The sequence below is a fragment of the Cyprinus carpio genome, chromosome A7 (assembly GCF_018340385.1).
Source record: "Cyprinus carpio isolate SPL01 chromosome A7, ASM1834038v1, whole genome shotgun sequence".
In the NCBI taxonomy this organism is placed as follows: domain Eukaryota; kingdom Metazoa; phylum Chordata; class Actinopteri; order Cypriniformes; family Cyprinidae; genus Cyprinus; species Cyprinus carpio.
This window is the reverse complement of record NC_056578.1, coordinates 20,228,105-20,244,658: the sequence shown is the minus strand read 5'-3', so window position 1 is coordinate 20,244,658 and position 16,554 is coordinate 20,228,105. Positions and strand designations below refer to the sequence as shown.

General features: G+C 39.1%; 1 protein-coding gene across 4 annotated transcripts in view; it reads right to left on the bottom strand.

Moving 5' to 3' along the window:
- The window catches only part of plekhg4 (pleckstrin homology domain containing, family G (with RhoGef domain) member 4), a 67,666-nt gene that overhangs the window by 42,675 nt on the left and 8,437 nt on the right, over nucleotides 1-16,554 (bottom strand). For 3 of the 4 annotated variants that reach the window (XM_042760285.1, XM_042760286.1, XM_042760287.1), the window contains exons 2-3: nucleotides 13,561-13,758; nucleotides 702-3,966 (exon numbers count right to left, since the gene is read on the bottom strand). In XM_042760285.1, coding sequence (XP_042616219.1) covers nucleotides 702-3,966; nucleotides 13,561-13,758 — 3,463 coding nt within the window. The remainder of the gene's footprint in view (nucleotides 1-701; nucleotides 3,967-13,560; nucleotides 13,759-16,554) is intronic. The other variant, XM_042760288.1, reaches the window with a different exon arrangement.

Genomic DNA, 16,554 nt, shown 5'->3' with positions numbered 1-16,554 from the left:
CAGATGTGAAAAGGCGTCTATCTTGGACGATGTTCAGTTCTAGAGGCCGGAATATGACCTGCTACGAAGTCACTCCTTGTAAAGCGCCCAGTCTAAGTAAAACCAGAGCCTCCCACGCTTTTCTTTCAGCCTAAAGAGAAAAGGAGCTCTATCAGGTCACTGCACGGGCCATTTGAGAGCCATTTGTAACTTGTCAGCGGCCTGTATCTCAAAACGCCAGAGCAAGTCTGCTAATCTAGAGTAAATATACTATAATATACTGGGCATGGCAATAAATGAATGATGAAAAAAATGACTCATAATGAACAACTGCTGAGAACCATGGAGTTTGTGAAGAAGAACACAATTCATGCGTGAAACTCCATTAAACAAGCTAAAAGTCAATAAAAGTGGGGATTATAATGATCAAAATTAAAATATACTGATAAAATGTGAGGAAAAAGAAACAACTTTGAAAGTGGGTTATGAATGGAATCAATGAAGAAGAGAAGTAGGTCCTTCTTCATCAGCAGAGGCAGTAGAGGAAGTCTTTAGATTCAGCTGAAGCAGATGAAAGTTTAGATGCATCTGTTAAGATGAAGAAACGGGGATGGAGGTAAAAAGGGAAATAGAATGGGAAAAGTGGGAGGAGTTTAAGGGGGAAAAAAGCATGTGGATAAAGTAAAGGTGAGCGGAATGGACTTTGGTAAAGATGACTCTACCTTGTTCTTCCTGCTGATGGTAATGGGTCTCCATGTCTGCTTGTTGCTGATGCCCTGCTGGAGAACCATTCACAGAAGAAGTAACCTCATCCTCTTGCCTCTCCTCCTTTTCCCCCTTTCTCTCCTCCTCCTCTGTTTTTTGCCGTTCTTGTTCGGTGGTAGGTGTGTCTTGAGCGTGCATGTGTCCATTTGTGTTCTGCACATCTGCGTCTGCATCAACAACTTGATTGCATGCTGACTGGACTCTATTTTCAGAATAGCTGGTCACTATAGCCCCTTGCTCACTCACAGTAATGCCCTCTGTTTCCTCTTCCTCCACCCCTTTCTCTTCAACATTGGTTTGTTTCTTCTCATCCGTTCCTTCAGAGAAGCTGCCCTCCTCCTGAACTTGAACGTTGGAATCAGACTTGAGTGTGGAATCTATCAGACCTGTTTGAGCAGTCTCAACTTCTTCTGCCCTACAAACTGCTACTATATCGTTCTCTTTCTGTTTGCTTTCTGTCATTCCAACACTTTTCTTTTCTACCGTTTCTCCCTCCTTACAAGGTGACTTTCCCACTACTTCTCGTTCTGCATGTGCTGCTTTTGTTGTGAGTTCCACCTCAGTCTTGTTGTTTCTGTCCTCACAGGACTCGGACCTCACCTGACCCTGTGAAATGAGCGTAACCAGATCCTCCTCAGGTGCCGTGGTGACAGAGGCCAAAGCTAACTGTTTGCTTTGTGAAACAGTCGAAACAGGCCCACTTTCTTCCTCTGCACTGAAACTATCATCACTATCAGATTCATTAATGTCATGGCTATTGTTACTAAATGCTTGATGGTCTTCTTTTGTGGCAGAAAGATCATGCACTTGCTCAGATGGTGTTTGGATGTGTCTGTGTACCTGACATAGGCTGTGCTCTGTTTCTTCCGTCTGTTTTTGTAAAGACACACTGACAGTTAGAGGCTCAGAAACCAACACTTTGCTATTCTGCAAATCACAACTGCCTTTCAGGCCATGATCACCGCTGACCTGCTCAGATTCAGACTTGACTTCTGCTTCCACAGTAGGATCAAACACAACAAGTTCAATAATAGCCAGAGAAACTTGTCCCGAGTTTTCACTCTCTAAAACACCAGATAACATTTCATTCTCTGGTTGTGATATACTAGTTACTTTGTTGTCTGGTTGCTCCACGTGAACTGTTCTGTTGTCTGCTTGTGATGTACTTAGTGGCATGTTGTACAAATGTGATGTATTGAGTAGGTTGCTATCTGGTAAAGATATACTAACTAGTTCACATTCTAGTTGTGATGTGTGGAATAGCTGGTTATCTGGTTGTGATGTGCTGACTAGACTGTTGTCTAGCTGAGATGAGCTTAGTGTTTTGATGTCTGTTTGGGATGTCTTGATTGGATCACTGTCTAGTTGTGATATGATGATTGGTTTGCTCTCTGGTTGTGATGTGCTGACTAGTTTGTTGTCTAGTTGAGATGTGCTAACTGGCTTAATGTCTGTTTGTGATGCCTCGACTGGCTCAATGTCTAGTTGTGATGTGTTGACTGGTTTGCTGTCTAGTTGAGATAAGCTTTCTTGTTTGTTGTCTAATTCAAATGTGCTAACTAGTTTGCTGTCTAGCTGAGATATGCTTACTAGTTTATGGTCTGGTTGTGACATCTTGACTGGCTCACTGACTAGTAGTGATGTGCTGACTAGTTTGCTGTCAAGTTGAGATATGCTTAGTGGTTTAAGGGCTGGTTGATATATGCTTACTGGTTCAACGTCTGGTTGTGATGTCTTGACTAGCTCATTAACTAGTTGTGGCATGCTGACTGGTTGGTTGTCTGGTTGTGATGTGCTGACTAGACTATTGTCTAGCTGACCTATGCTTACTGGTTCAACATCTGAATGTGACATCTTGACTGGCTCATTGTCTAGCTGTGATGTGCTCACTAGTTTGTTGTCTAGTTGAGATTTGCTTCCAGGGTTAACGTCTGATTGCGTTGTCCTGATTGACACACTGACTAGTTGTGCTGTGCTGACTGGTTTGCTGTCAGGTTGTGATGTGCTGACTAGTTCGTTGTCTAGCCGAGATGTGTTTAATGGTTTAATTTCTGATTGTGGTGTCTTGACTGGCTCGTTGTCTGGCTGTGATGTGTTGACTAGTTTACTGTCTGTTTGTAATGTGTTGACTTGACTGTTGTCTAGCTGTGATGTATTGACTGGTGTGCAGTTTGTTTGTGATTTGTTATGTGTTGATGTATCAGAAAGTGGAGCAGAATCACAGTCGGAGTGTTGAGACACAAACTCACTCTCAGACACACTGTCACAGGAGGCTGTACCTGCAGCACAGGTGTGCTCAGACCCGTCCACCTGCTGAAGTGGACGCTCTGCCTCTGCAGGAGCAGTGGGGATTAAGATCACAGGTTGGTAGGTATCACTCAGGTTTTCTTCAATCAGCATGGCACATACCATGCTCTGTGAGCATGCGCCATTCTTCAAAAGACTCTGCTCTTGTTTGGCATTAAGCGGATTAGAAACCGCAGTCTGTGGTTTATGTAGATTTCTGTAGTTCATGCTAATGGCTTGAGTGAGAGAGCCCTTCTGTGGGGAAAAGCGTGGTAAGGAGATATCAGCTAGCTCCACATACTCTCCCTCTGAATCCTCTGCCGTGCTGCTGGAGCTCCGTCCACTGCTCTCTTTACCGATCTCACTGAGAGCAGGGAGGAGCTTAACCCCCTTGCTCTGACAGTCCATCTCCCCGGATTGGTCAGTGGAAGTGTCAATAAAAATCCTACATTGTATGTCCTCAGGGTTGTCTTCTTGATCCATGTCTGAGTCCCTTTCCTCTCTGTTGGCAACTTCCTTGCACACCCCTCTACTTTCAGCTTTTTCTGTAACTTTGGGGGGTCTGCTGATAAACTCCGGGTGAACAATATCCTCCCAGGGTACCCTAAAAATATCATTATCCGCTGATAAAAGACAGTGTTCCAGGGCAGCTCTTCTGACCACACTCCTTTCCCGGTTGATGGAGTCCAGCCAATCCATGGTGAATATAGAAGTGTATGCTAGCTCTGGCACATCCAGCTCCTCCACATGCTGCCCGCTAACTGCCAGACACTTCACCGTGATACGCGGGGGGCTTTTGGGCGAAGGTGTCACCTGTAAGTAGAAGTCACTGGGCCGTATAACACGCCAGTCCAAAGAGGAGAGCTGAATTATGACCTTTTCATGGACACAGAGCGGCCAGCCCTCATGACGAAACAGGAAACCACAGTATGGGAACTGCAGAGAAAACAGAGAGGGAATAATCAGTCAGGCCATCAATAATTGTTAATTTAACTATTGATTAGTTACATAGAACGACTTGCCGGACACATTTCAGTTATCTTAAAAAACAACATTCCAAAATGTAATATACTGCTAATAAATAAATAAAAAATCTAGAGTTAGAGTTAGAAACAGAGTTAGAGGCAAGGTTCTGTCAATGGGTCATACAGCTAATTTATAATATTTGGCACATTATAATTTTCAAGATTATAATGTGAAGATAAGACACGGTGGCTATTTATGTTTGCCATTTTTCCCATTCGAAGTGACATGAGATAACAGGTTTGTCTCTCATGGGAAACTATCGGTAACAACAAACTGCCAAGGTTTACTTTGGTTTGCTCAATGGGGATTTTATGGGAAAATATGTATTGCAAAAAGTAAAATATATTAATAAATGAAATAAAAGCAACATTCTACCACTTTTACCAAGGTTTTTAAAATGGCATTTTATTAACGCAGCACAGTGAATGCTACACATAAAAAGATCACAGGGACAGGGATTATGAGAGATTCTTTCTTGCTGAATCCAGATGCTTCTAGATGATTCAATGAGCCAGTCTGCACAATAAGCCCCTTCACTGTAACTCAATTTCAGAAAGAGAGAACCCCTGTAGTCACTCTGTACCCTGCTTCATTCATTTGAATAAATTCTGCTTGCAGAGTGTACTACAACGGAAATGTACTGGGACACTAAAGAATGAGAAAACAGCCTTAAGAGTCCCGAAACAACTGCATAATTCAGTGGGTTTCTTCCCATATGCCTTGACAGTCATGTCACAGACTGTAATACTGACTCTGTCTGTGTAACTTGATGCAAACATGCTTTCGGATATACCGGCGATGAAATGAATATTCTGCTTAAGTTGACTACGGTAGTCTGAAAATGACCCGTTTCCTATGAAAGGCAGAGCAGGCCAAGGGAGGAATGAGGATTGCGTGTCCTTGTGCCCAAAGTAAGGGGGGGGGGTGAAAGAACTTTTTATTCACAGACCTCTCAGTTTAAGCTTCTGTTTCCCTTTATTACATCCTCATTCACCTTCAAGCTGCAGCCCCCACCTACACAGGGGAGGAGACCTGGAGATACTCCGCTGACCCCAGGTGCAGCGAACAGCTGCTGTTCCCACAGGGTTCACGCGAGCATAAATGCAAATTGACACGCACACATGCACACACAAACTACAAAAAGTGAGACCGTAAAAGGGGGTATAAATAAAATGGTAGGAGTCCTGTTAAAGGGTGCACACTGGAACCACTCCAGCTCTCCCCTGGCACTGGCTTTCAGCTCCTGAAACACCACCGATATTCCTTTGTGTGAGATGATGGGAATTTCTGAGGTCTTTCTGTTCTCAGAATCATACGAAGTCATGAAGTCTTCACATGCACTTTAAATGTTTGATTTCAGTCAGACTAAAACCACAAGTCATCTTTTTAAAGGGGTCATGAACTGAGAAATTTTAATTCCCTTGATCTATTGACAAATAAAAGGTCATTGTAATATAAAAACATTCTGTATGTTTCAGAACTCAAAACTTTCTCATTAGTCGAAAAATAGCTTATATTGAAGCGAATCTGCCAAAATGTCAGGTTGTGTAACGTGTCACTTTATGACATAATAGTGTGGCTAAACACTGCTTCCACAGAAGAAGATCAACGCCTGCTTCTACATCACTGCCTATTTAGCCCCGCCCACCGATTCATGCATCTAGTGTAGATAACGAGAGAGGCAAATGCAGGTCTATGCTGAAATCAAATGATAAAGATGGCTCTGAAGACAACAAGAAGACACTGTGCAGTGCCAAGTTGTGGAAAAACACATGTCTGCATTGCCTTCCTTTTGATCCCAACATTAGGAGAGAGTGGATGAACTTTATTTTTAATAAAGATTCAGACTGCGTCAGTAAGAACTTGGTCCTTTGTTAACTTAATTTTACTGTGGATTCATTTTCAGAAAGATTGAAACTAAAAGACGATGCAATGCCGATTATATTGGCACTGTGGGCGTAAAGTGGGCATTTTACTTCAGAGTCTACACCCGCCACACCTATACAAACAGAGTGTTCCGATGAGGGGGTCAAAACAGGACAGAAAATAGCCTTTTTCTTCTAAATTATAAGAGGACTTCAGAGAAGAGTACAAAATAATAAAAAGGCAGTTAATGACTTCCTTAAAATGTCATATTGTACAAGTCAGATTAACAGAAAAAAAACGTGATTTTAACTCTGCTCTGTTAAGCATACTTGTTAAACAGACTACAATTGGCCTCTCAATTGATATTAGTCAAAGCTGTGTGTAGTGTGAATTTGAGCCCGGCTCTTGCTATTTCCTGATCTCCATCTATCCATCATTTCCTGTCCACTCCTTGTCACTTGGAGTAAAGTATGCTGTGCGTGTAGCATATGGGGGCGTCACAAAGAAAACTGTAACTGAGGGACCAGCAGCTGAAGTCGAGTGAAAAGAACGTGTGTGTGTATACAGCTGTGTACAGGTCCTTCTCAAAAAATTAGCATATCATGAAAAGGTTCTCTAAACGAGCTATTAACCTAATCATCTGAATCAACAAATCAAAACAAAACAAAAACAAAATATTCCTGAGGCTTTTAAAAACTCCCAGCCTGGTTCATTACTCAAAACCGCAATCATGGGTAAGACTGCCGACCTGACTGCTGTCCAGAAGGCCATCATTGACACCCTCAAGCGAGAGGGTAAGACACAGAAAGAAATTTCTGAACGAATAGGCTGTTCCCAGAGTGCTGTATCAAGGCACCTCAGTGGGAAGTCTGTGGGAAGGAAAAAGTGTGGCAAAAAATGCTGCACAACGAGAAGAGGTGACCGGACCCTGAGGAAGATTGTGGAGAAGGACCGATTCCAGACCTTGGGGGACCTGCGGAAGCAGTGGACTAAGTCTGGAGTAGAAACATCCAGAGCCACCGTGCACAGGCGTGTGCTTTTGAACCAGAAACAGCGGCAGAAGCGCCTGACCTGGGCTACAGAGAAGCAGCACTGGACTGTTGCTCAGTGGTCCAAAGTACTTTTTTTTCGGATGAAAGCAAATTTTGCATGTCATTCGGAAAATCAAGGTGCCAGAGTCTGGAGGAAGACTGGGGAGAAGGAAATGCCAAAAATGCCTGAAGTCCAGTGTCAAGGACCCACAGTCAGTGATGGTCTGGGGTGCCATGTCAGCTGCTGGTGTTGGTCCACTGTGTTTTATCAAGGGCAGGGTCAATGCAGCTAGCTATCAGGAGATTTTGGAGCACTTCATGCTTCCATCTGCTGAAAAGCTTTATGGAGATGAAGATTTCGTTTTTCAGCACGACCTGGCAGCTGCTCACAGTGCCAAAACCACTGGTAAATGGTTTACTGACCATGGTATTACTGTGCTCAATTGGCCTGCCAACTCTCCTGACCTGAACCCCATAGAGAATCTGTGGGATATTGTGAAGAGAAAGTTGAGAGACGCAAGACCCAACACTCTGGATGAGCTTAAAGCTCCAATATGTAGGAATTTTGTAATAAAAAATTTCCGAAAATAACTTGCACAGTGTGATATATTTCCTCCAGTTGTGTACTTACAATATCTCAAAAGTCTCCAAAGATTTTTTATTTCAGAGAAATTCCGATTTTAAATAACTGGCCGTCCCGGAAAAAAATATGTCGCCTCTCAGTGACGCAATGTCCGCTCTATACATTTTTTCCGGTGTAGACCGTGATGTTCCACCACACCGGAATATCACATGGTCAAATGCGGAAGTGGTGGTTATGTTATAGCCGCGCGTATGGTTTGGTTGTCATTGTTATGGATCACGATAACTCTTTGGCGAATATTGAAGTGCCAGTAAAACGTAAGTTATATTGCTCCTTTAAGCGTACTAAGGTAAGGATTTTTATCACGTGTGGTGACCGAGATTATGGCAGTACAATTAAATACAATCGGATATGTGTTGTTAAAAATATATTTAGTCATTACTTGCAAATGTTCGTTCAAATTTACTTTTAGAACGATTGGTTTGAGCATGTTAAACAACACGGCATTAACCATAAACATGTAACACTGCACAACATTAACCCAACAAATCATTTAACAAATAGCTGTAAGTTGTAACGGGATAATATAGTATAACATTTCACGTTCCTTGCAGTTCATTAATTATGATGACATAAAATAATACGATCATATATACAGGTAATACAAAAACGAATAAATTACCTCATCTGTGATCATGATTCGTTTATCCAATTTAGATACATTGCTATGGTGAAAACGCATTAAAAACGACATCTCCCATCGTCACCTGCTTCATAGCGTCATCAAGCTTCGCCTTTGTTATTGTTGGAAATGCGCCCTCTTGTGGTCAATTACAAAAGTCACATACTGGAGCTTTAAGGCCGCTATCGAAGCATCCTGGGCCTCCATAACACCTCAGCAGTGCCACAGGATGATTGCATCCATGCCACACCACACATGAAGCAGTCATTTCTGCAAAAGGATTCCCGACCAAGTATTGAGTGCATAACTGAACATAATTATTTGAAGGTTGACTTTTTTTTGTATTAAAAACACTTTTCTTTTATTGGTCGGATGAAATATGCAAATTTTTTGAGATAGGAATTTTGGGTTTTCATGAGCTGTATGCCAAAATCATCAGTATTAAAACAATAAAAGACCTGAAATATTTCAGTTGGTGTGCAATGAATCTAAAACATATGAAAGTTTAATTTTTATCATTACATTATGGAAAATAACGAACTTTTTCACAATATGCTAATTTTTTGAGAAGGACCTGTAGTGCATGTGAATATGTGTATCCATACAGATCTGGCTGGGAAAGATCCCAGCGCTCTGCAGTGTTGATAGAACTTCTAGTATGGAATCATATAGGTAGCAAAATTCTATTTAATATGCAATATGCAAAATGGCAATAAAATATTCAAAATGGCAATGTGTTTCTGTATTTAAATTTACATTTTCCATTACCCATATGTGCAAAGTTTGGTGCAAAAGCAAAATGAAAGTATATAATTTACATTTTCTATTTCCAACATTAGTCTTAAGATGTAAATTGCACGCTAATTTTAACGCTTTATAAGTTGCGAAATGAAAATCAAAATGTATAACCCACACTGATTTGATATGTGCATGTCCAAGCAGAAATAGTAGCAAAATGCTCATTTAAATGCTATTTGTCCTAAATGCATTTAGACTAACAGTTAGGACACTTTGCATTTTCATCATGACGCTGTGGGATATTTGTAGCAAAACTATTCATCCTGCCATAAATAGTACATATGTGTGTACGAGAACAAGCTTCACACTTCAAGCTGTACAACTACTTAAAGCTTTCCATTCGGGTTTCCTCAAGCCTACTTCAAAATTGTATGCATCAAGCTGGAACTTTTATTTGTGAGCTCATTTTAAGATGTACAGGTGCAGATAAATCTTATTCAATTAATGTGAAGAGCTGATGTCAGGGCTCTCAGTCAGGCTCCTGGAGGGCCAATGTCTGTTTTTACTCCGCCAAATAGCATTCAAGTAACCTCAGAGTGTTACAATTACAGGATATTGCAGAAACTTAGAAAGCTAGCTACACTTTACTGCAGGGCCGGCCCAGGCTCTGTTGGTGCCCTAGGCGATATTTTAGATAGTAACCTTGACAGTGTTACTTATTTGGCAGTCTATGGGACAGTCTCAAGCCTCCCGGTTTTCATCCAAAATATCTTAAATTGTGTTCCGCTTAATATATGGGTGTAGGAGAGCACGATGGTCACTGCCGACAAAAAAAAAAAAAACTTTCCTGCGGCGCCCCCCAGTCAACTACAGGAGAAACACTGTGTGCAATGAGACAATCTATACATCGCCATCATTTACCATGGATTTACTGTAGTAACAGTCACTGCACCATGGTATTGTGGTAGGAATTTGGGATATTCACACTGAATTTTATTAACGGAGTAATGGTATATAATTGTAGTGGGAGACCAATGCTTAATTTAAAAATAAATAAATAAATAAAAACTTGCTCAGAATAAATTTAACCATTTACTGTAAAACTGAGGTTGCTACAATTTTAACAGATGTTGATAATGAACAAAAATTTACCTCTACTTCCCAACTCAAGCTACTATCAAATGTGCATTTCTAACAGACGTGATATAAAATGTGATATTAATGAGTAGTTCAGCCATGAAACTCTATTGGCGCTCTAATTGGTTCATTCAAAATCACGTTCCCAGCCAATCAGGCTCTAATTATAATTACCGTGTGCCTATAAACTGGACACATTCCATGCTCACCACACCTGCGCCCAATGTGTATCCTCTTGCTAGCCCACTGCCACCCCAGCACCACCTGTCTAGATCTGCTACGGGGGGATCTTCCTCTCTCTCTAGCAGCAGTAGCAGCATGTTTCCTTTTATTTTATGATCTGTGCATTTAGTCAAAGCAAGTCTACTTGCTCTGCAGCAGCTGCAGCACAGCAGATCTAGTCCGCCAAGACCAAACCCATGCTTTTCTAATTTTATCAATAAAGCTTTTACAATCCTTTCCGAGAGTTGTCATGACTGAATTATTATTGATATTATCAGGCAACCCAAACCTATTTCTTGATTTGAAACAATATCACTCATTAGAACATGCAGAAACTAATTTTTCTATTTAGATATTTATTATGTTAAAGGGTTAGTTCACCCAAAAATGAAAATTCTGTCATTAATTACTCACCCTCATGTCATTTCAAACCCGTAAGAGCTTTGTTCATCTTCGGAACACAAATTAAGATATTCTTGATGGAATCTGAGAGCTGTCTAACCCTGCATAGACAGCAACGCAACTGAAATGTTCCCAAGTCCAGAAACGTAGCAAGGAGATTGGTAAAATAAGCTACGAGAATACTTTTTGTGCCCAAAAAAAGACTTTATTGAACAATTTGCCTCCTCAGCATCACCCTGTAAAGAACGTATGCTGTTCTGTGTCAGCTGCATCACGCCAGATACGCTGTTTTCTACATTGTTGTGATTTGATCTGAACGGAAACAGCATATCCTGCAGCGTGACGCATATATTTCTCTGTTCACGCTCCACTTCATCTACCAGTGAATTCAACGATCTTATCAGATCCGCCATGTTTCAAACGATCCAAACGTAGCACGCTTCTGCCAATCCCTGCCTTGAAGCAATGACTGACGGAGGGTAGGCCTGGTCAGCTCGGAATGCATTTTCAAAACCGCACTGAATTTTGCTACAAATATCCCACAGCATCATGATGAAAATGCAATCCTAAGTGTCCTAACTGTTAGTCTAAATGCATTTAGGACAAATAGCATTTAAATGATCATTTTGCTACTATTTCTGCTTGGACATGCACATATCAAATCAATGTGGGTTATACATTTTCATTTTCATTTCACAACTTATAAAGCGTTAAAATTATTGTTTTTTTATTATTAATCCTCCTCATCCCACGTGAGACATAAGGCCGCATTAATTAAAATTAGTGTGCAATTTACATATTAAGACTATTGTTGGAAATGGAAAATGTAAATTAATCTGAACCAAACTTTGCACATATGGGTAATGGAAAACGTAAATTTAAACACAGAAATACATTGCCATTATGAATATTGCATTGCCATTTTGCATATTGCATTTTAAATTTAATTTTCCTACCTATATGCTTCCATATTCTAGGGGCTTCTTCTCAAATAACCAAAACATGAAGCACTAACATTCAGGCCAATAGGCTTGCTGTGCCTTTTGTTTAAACATACGTGTGTGTGTTCTGGACCACCCTCATGATGACTAATGATGAGTTGGGGCTCAGCTAACAAAGCATGACACACAGAATACGACATGACAAAACACAACCAGAGGCTAAAAGAGAAATCATGAACACAAAAAGGTTGTAGGGTAAACGTACCTATTAAGCTCACCAAAATCTACATTGAGACATTTTTAGTGCACAGGATATTGGTTTCAGTACAAAAAGTTATGTTAAAATAAAAGATTTATCTCTCACACAAAAATATTTTATTTTATTTTAAATGACAAAACTATTTCAATTAAGATATACATCATTAAATGCAAAAAGTCTGGCTGTGCTTAATGGGTACATTTACATAAAAATCAAACACAAAAAATTCAAAAATAAAATAAAACAAAGTTTTATTAGAAACAACCTTTTTAAAGAATAATTGAAAAAATATTTTTTTGAAGGTACAAAGTCAGTCACAAAAAACAGAACACTAAATCAGTTATATAGTCATAGTGAAGTGTCACTTAAGCACATTGCAACATCTAGACTAGTCCATGTTCAGCTCAATAACACAAATTCAAAAATCAAATAAAACAAAATAAAACATTTCATTCATGGGAATGAACACAGAAACTAGCCTCATCATGAAGCCTCTTATTAAATGGATGTCAACTTATCTATAGTCTCTTAAGGCTGAAATACACTACATGATCTTTCCCCCGATTTTCCACTGATTTACAGTCTGAAGAAGTCGACACCATTGCCGAAGGTCAGAGCCAGTCTGCAGATTTGAGTTCTGCAGAGAATCGATTGACTTAACTTAAAGTGACAACCATCAGTTAATATTTAAAGTCTGTTTATGAAGTATTTATATAGATGTTCAATGTGGAAGAGCTTATAGAGAGCACACTGAGCTTAATGGGAGCAGCACCAATTTTTAATAAATTTCATGTAATATTTATTAAAATGACAATATTTTGAAAAATAAATAATCTAGGTTGTGTATTATTAAGTCCATACATATTTTATTATGAACAACTATCATTAACAATATCTATGAAATTATACTTTTTCTTATTGATGTGTGATTTTCATAGTAGTGTACCCTTTAAGATCACCTTAAAATAATAACTAATCTGAACTTTGCTAAAACTATCTTTTGGATCTAACTGTAATTATTTCCCACTTTCAAGTTCCAAGTTTTAATATGCAAAAGTCTAAACATTAATCTCTTAATTTTACAATAAGTAGTGAAACTTACTCCAAAATAAAGGTTTAAATATTTTACATTTAAAGTGCTCCTCCTTTGGTGAAAGTTTTTAGACAGTTTTCAAAACGGCCTCCAGACAGTGTGAACACATGAAGTGTGCAATGATCTGATTGACTTGAAATTACAAGAGGTTTGTAGTAACAAACACATCAATTTGTTAAGACGTCAAGTATGATATCATTATTTTTTCTTTTTATAATTTGAGCTCAAATATGGAAGTGTGCTTAATGGGTACGTAAGCTTAATAGGTACGTTTACCCTAAATGTTACACTAAGATAAATGACAGAATGAGTTAAACAGCGAGTAAGAGAAAAGAAAAGAATGAAAGGAAATATGTCACACATTCATCCTGTTGAATGCATGTGAATGCATGTCTATGAAGTTTATCAGCCTAGATTTGGGGTTTGTATTAATTTAGATTTATTAATTGATTTATTCACTTTTTATTTCTGATATGATAAAAAAAAATTATAAGAATAATAATGAATGAACGAACAAATAAACAAATAAAAAGAGAAATATGATACTCACGCATGCATCCTGTTGAATGCTCTGTAGGATGTGTTTAGCGGGCACCAGGAAGTCAATGATGTAACGTAGTCCATCCCCATGGTATGTTGTCTCAACCACGTCTAACACCTGGCATAGCACGGTGGCCGCAGTGGCTTCAAATGGAGGGTAGAGAGCAGAGAGCGTGCTCTGAATACAGCTGTCCAGAGATTCAGAGTCCTGTAGAGAAACATACAAATAATCAGAGGAAGCACAAAAACTACAGTTGTGAACTCTTTAATCTCAATCTCAACAGTACTGACATAATTACAGCAACATTTTTTTATTATTAATACGAACAATGAGAATTCAAGATGACCTCAGTTAGGCTACAGATCATCTGACATCCTACATGAAATGCAATATACTGCCCAAACTAGCAAAATGGTATTAAGTCCAACACAGGCACACAGATAGACACACTCTCTGGAAGTGAACCCTGTCAAAACCCAGACCAAGCTTTTCTTCTACCATGTCTACACATGTCCTGAAAACAGCTGATCAGCATCCCTGGTGGTCACCATCATGAGCCTTCCGATCTTCAGAGAAGCACAGCGACTGGCGGTGAAACCTGACTCTTGAAGCCAGTGCAGGGAGCGACGAATACACTGCCAAAAATAACAGCTGCACCAGCCACATTTTAAGAAATAGGCCTCTAGTCTAAATTTACTTTATCTATTTGCTCTTCCTAACCATGATATCTTAAAAAAAATAATTAATTGCGCTTATTGACTGACAGCAGATTAATCAATATCAGCATAAATGCAATTATTAATGATTTCTTTGTACAGTAAATACAGATTGTGTTGACTGCAAATACTCAACCAACAATCATGTCAGTACTCGCCAGGCTAACATGAAGGTAAATTCGCATGAAATCTCAGTGGTGGTATGTTATGCACTGGAATCATATTTGGGTATTATTAACGGGAATATTTCAGAATCCACAATGTTACATTTTAATGGTGAAAAAGTAATGAAGAGACAGTTAATTAATTAAGTGACAGTAAAGACAATTATAACGCTCACCATGTGGGTCCATCTAAACTTCCTCTCCTGTTCTTTGTAAAACACTTAACTGTGTTGAATTATTTTCATAATCACTAATTTCCCATAGATTATTACTAAGTGCCACCCAAACCACACAACTGCCCTGAAAGAAGCTCTATACCTCACAAAACTACTAGGGTTACTAACGATCAAAAGTACAGTCTAGCATATCCAGTGACTGAGGCATGTCACCCAGGAGAGATGGAGGAGACATTCAGACATCGCCTTAGAGACCCCTCGAAGTGTGATTACCTATATGTGCACACAATGTGTAGATGGTAATCTGGGGTACTGATAGAAGATATGGGAACCATGGCAAAGCCAGAGTTGAAGATGTTTATGTTGAGAGTAAGAAAGATAAAGAACATGGGAATGAACAAACTGAAAAACAACACGACACAGCTGCGAGCTAAGCAGACACACAGGTGCACTGTGGGTAAATATTGTAATTCCACCAGCACAAAACAGAAGACGAGAGATTTAAGATGTCACGTAGAAGCAATGAGAAAGAACTTCTTGCATACAAAAAGGCATCAACAGAAACTAAGGCAACAAAAAATCAATGTTATATTTTTAATGGAGGAAAAAAAAAACATTTTACTGGACAGAAATCCTTGGCAAACCTAGTGACTACACTTTATGTTTAAAGCTGGTTAGTAGAAGCACCATGTCTTACAATCTAACTGCTGCTTCTGTTAGGGTTTGTCTACAGTATGTATACTTGGCACATAAAATTAATAAAAATCTATTACAGTTGTTATCAAACAATAAGGGTGCCCTTGTCCAAGTTCCAGGGGTGGCATAAGAAGTCTTAAAATTACTTATTTTAATGATATAATAATATAAAAAAAAAATCCATTATTATAAATAAACCATAATTTTATTTACCATTTAAAATTATATATATGTAATAATATAATTATATTCTTAATTAAAATTATATTTAAAACACACACACACACACACACAAAAAAGGCATCATATTTTTGAGTTTTGTTTTATTACAATGGAAGTACCAAAGTTTCATATCAGCTCAGATAAGAGGAGCCGAAATGTTTGAGAATCACTGGGCTATGGTATTTCTCTGTTTACATAGCCAAGTACATGTCTTTTGTGGCAATATCATTTGTGCCATACTGTTATCAGTGCTGTAACTCAGCCAGGGGACTGAGATTCCCCCACACACATCTCAACCATCTGAAAAGAGAAAGAGAATGAAAACGTGATCATTCTTTAACACTCATCTTGATCCTCAGATCAGTTTGAGTGTCTTATGTCGGTCGCATACACTGATCCATATCTGGAGCTGTAAGAACACACATTGGTCTATCTTGTTAGGTTTCTCCAGCTCTGAAAACATGGTTAAATACTGTGGCATTGATGCATTAGATCCATTAGCAGGACAAACTCCATTTGATCAACTCATTTTACATTACACAAATCTAAACTGCAGAATCTGTGTTGTTTGAAGTGAAAGTTCAACTGATGTTTACCAGGTCTAAACATCATCCGCATGCCTGAATGTTCTTCATCAACATCAGTCATTTCAGATGTATGAGCCACTTCTTGCACAGAATACATTCTAAACAGCCCTCTTCAAGAGTAAATGAATTCCAGGTTGTGAGATCTTCATTGGTTTTTGACGAATGTTCAGATTCAGCTACACTCTTAAATATTAAGGTTCTTTATTGGAATCGACATTTCCATTTTTCTTTCAGTTGCACAAAAGATTATTAAAATGTTCTCCACCCTAAGAAAAAAAGGCTCTTTTAATAGGAAGAACCCAGGAGTTCTCAACAAATTATGTCCTTTGTTGTTTGAGAATTTGGGATGAGTTTTTTTTTACAGTTTGGCAGCAGGACTGACTTCAAAAGCACAGAATGCGTTTCCTCTCAAACAGTTCCGACTGAGGTGCCAAGAAGGCTT